Genomic DNA, 2,379 nt, shown 5'->3' with positions numbered 1-2,379 from the left:
GGCTTCCTGCTGCTGCTGGCCGTGGTCGTGGGCGCCACGCACCTCGTCTACCTCCGCCTGCTCTTCTTCATCCACGACCGCCGCAAGATGCGGCCCGCTCGCCTGGTGCCAGCCGTCAGCCACGACTGGACCTTCCACGGCCCCGGCGCCACGGGCCAGGCGGCCGCCAACTGGACGGCCGGCTTCGGTCGTGGGCCCACGCCGCCGGCGCTGGTGGGCATCCGGCCGGTGGGCCCAGGCCGTGGTGCGCGCCGTCTCCTCGTGCTGGAGGAGTTCAAGACCGAGAAGAGGCTGTGCAAAATGTTCTATGCCGTCACGCTGCTCTTCCTGCTCCTCTGGGGGCCCTACGTCGTGGCCAGTTACCTGCGGGTGTTGGTGCGGCCCGGCGCTGTCCCCCAGGCCTACCTGACAGCCTCAGTGTGGCTGACCTTCGCGCAGGCAGGCATCAACCCCCTGGTGTGCTTCCTCTTCAACAGGGAGCTGAGGGACAGCTTCCGGGCCCAGTTTCCTTGCTGCCAGAGCCCCAGGACCACCCAGGCCACCCTCCCCTGCGACTTGAAAGGCATTGGTTTATAAAGGGCTCTCCCATCTCTTATACCCCAACCCAACCTTTCCTTTGGCTTGGACAGTGATGTTGTCCCCCTTCTGCCCCCTTTTTAATTTTCTAAGCTGCCTTCAAAATGACTTTTAGTGTGGATGAGCACTTGGGTTGTACAAACTCCTTTTTGTGGGGGGGAGGGGGTTGGGGGGACGCTGTGGGTAGTGGGTGGGTTTCCATGTTTCAGTCCTAGCCCAGTTCCCTGTATTTGTTTATTATCATCCTGACGATAGACTCTGGAGTCTTTGTATTGGTATTGAGGTCTTTCCTTCCATATGTTACTACTTTTTTCTTTTTTTAAAAAATAAAGGCTAAACTAATTTTCTTCATGCAGTGTTTCCTACAGACAATGGCCAGTTTTCTACAGAAGCTATTTTTGACAATTTCAAATGGCATTACATTTGGTGGTGAAGAAGAGGAACCTGGGGGAAATTCACAGGTTCCACTTCTTTGAGGGTCTTCCGTTGGAAGCAGTCAAGGAGAAGTGTAGGGAATTGTCTCAGTTCCCTCCTGATGGCCGGCCTTGGGCTCAGTTGCGCTTTGGAAGTGTGGAACACTGTGTTGGTACTGACATTGAATTTGATGAGCTGACGTGGAGGGCATTGCAAGGCTGTTGTTTTGTGAGCAGTGACAAGATTTGTTTCCTACCTAACTTTCTACTACCAGAAAATACACCTCAGCGACAACTGCCCTCTGTATTATACCGATCTTGACTGGAAACATTTCTGTAAAATTGTGACTTTTAAAAGAGTAAAAAGTGTTTTGGTTAGTAATGGTGTGGAGAAAATAACAGTATTGCATGATTTTGTTATGTGCTAGTTGTGGGTGGGTCACGGATTGGAAGGACTCTGAGAGGCAAAGTATTAAATCACAATTGTTTGGGTACTTTTTGCCAATGAAAATTCAAAAGATTTTGTGGAAACAGCTTGTGCTTTGAGAATCTCAGTTTTATTCTGTCTTATGAAACTAATTTTGACTTTGAAAATTGTTCTTTTGTTCATGGTATAAATGAATGGAATATAATGCTATTCTTCTAGAAGACAAAGCATTTTCTTAAAATGTTTGCTGGTTAAGCTGTGCTGTTCTACTGGTGGTTATTTTAAATTAATGATGAGAACTATAATTTTAAATATTTCTTTGTTAGACACATTGTAATTTAAATTGAAAGACTAAATTCTGCAAGTACTGTATAATATTTTCTGCTTACAATGCAACATTTTTATTGTACCTTCCGTTTTGAGGATTTATATCTGTACTTCTCTTTGCATTATACAAATATACCAGTATTTTCATTCTGGAGTGGTTTTTTGGTCACTGCTGTTGAGGTTCTGACTGGCATGAATACTCATCTATATATGTCATCATGTTCCATTATCTTTTTTTGCACATGCTGCTCAGTCTCAGGTTTTGTTGAATGACCACCTGCATGTCTGAGACATTTGGAGGCTTGTTAACTTAAAATGCAAGATAAAGATCTGTAACTTCCCTTTTAAAAGAAGCAGTAAACATACACTGCTTGAAAACTGTTCTACACCAATATAAAATAGAATGGTAAATAATGACCTTTTTTTTTTTTAAAGATTTATTTATTCGTATAGAACTGGGGTACAGGCCAGAGATGCAGAGGGTGAGAGGATTCATCAGGAACAGAGTGGGGAGCAGAACAGACAGATCTACTGAAATACAATGCTGAGGGGAGCAGCAGGCAAGACAGGAGAGGTCTGTGCTGTACCATATGTGAGTCAGAGCCCTGGTAGGGGATCAAACTCAGGCCACAGTGG

General features: G+C 45.9%; 1 protein-coding gene across 1 annotated transcript in view; it reads left to right on the top strand.

Annotated features, from left to right (window-relative positions):
• GPR27 (G protein-coupled receptor 27) overlaps positions 1 to 1,825 on the top strand; it is a 29,297-nt gene extending 27,472 nt beyond the window's left edge. Inside the window, exon 4 of the mRNA XM_004676551.2 lies at positions 3 to 1,825. Coding sequence (XP_004676608.1) covers positions 3 to 576 — 574 coding nt within the window. The 3' untranslated portion in view covers positions 577 to 1,825. The remainder of the gene's footprint in view (positions 1 to 2) is intronic.
• The last annotated feature ends 554 nt before the right edge of the window (positions 1,826 to 2,379 follow it).

The sequence above is a fragment of the Condylura cristata genome, unplaced genomic scaffold (assembly GCF_000260355.1).
Source record: "Condylura cristata isolate star-nosed mole 26May11 unplaced genomic scaffold, ConCri1.0 scaffold00004, whole genome shotgun sequence".
NCBI classification, from domain to species: Eukaryota; Metazoa; Chordata; class Mammalia; order Eulipotyphla; family Talpidae; genus Condylura; species Condylura cristata.
The sequence above is the reverse complement of the archived record's forward strand: the minus strand, read 5'-3'. Positions and strand labels throughout refer to the sequence as shown.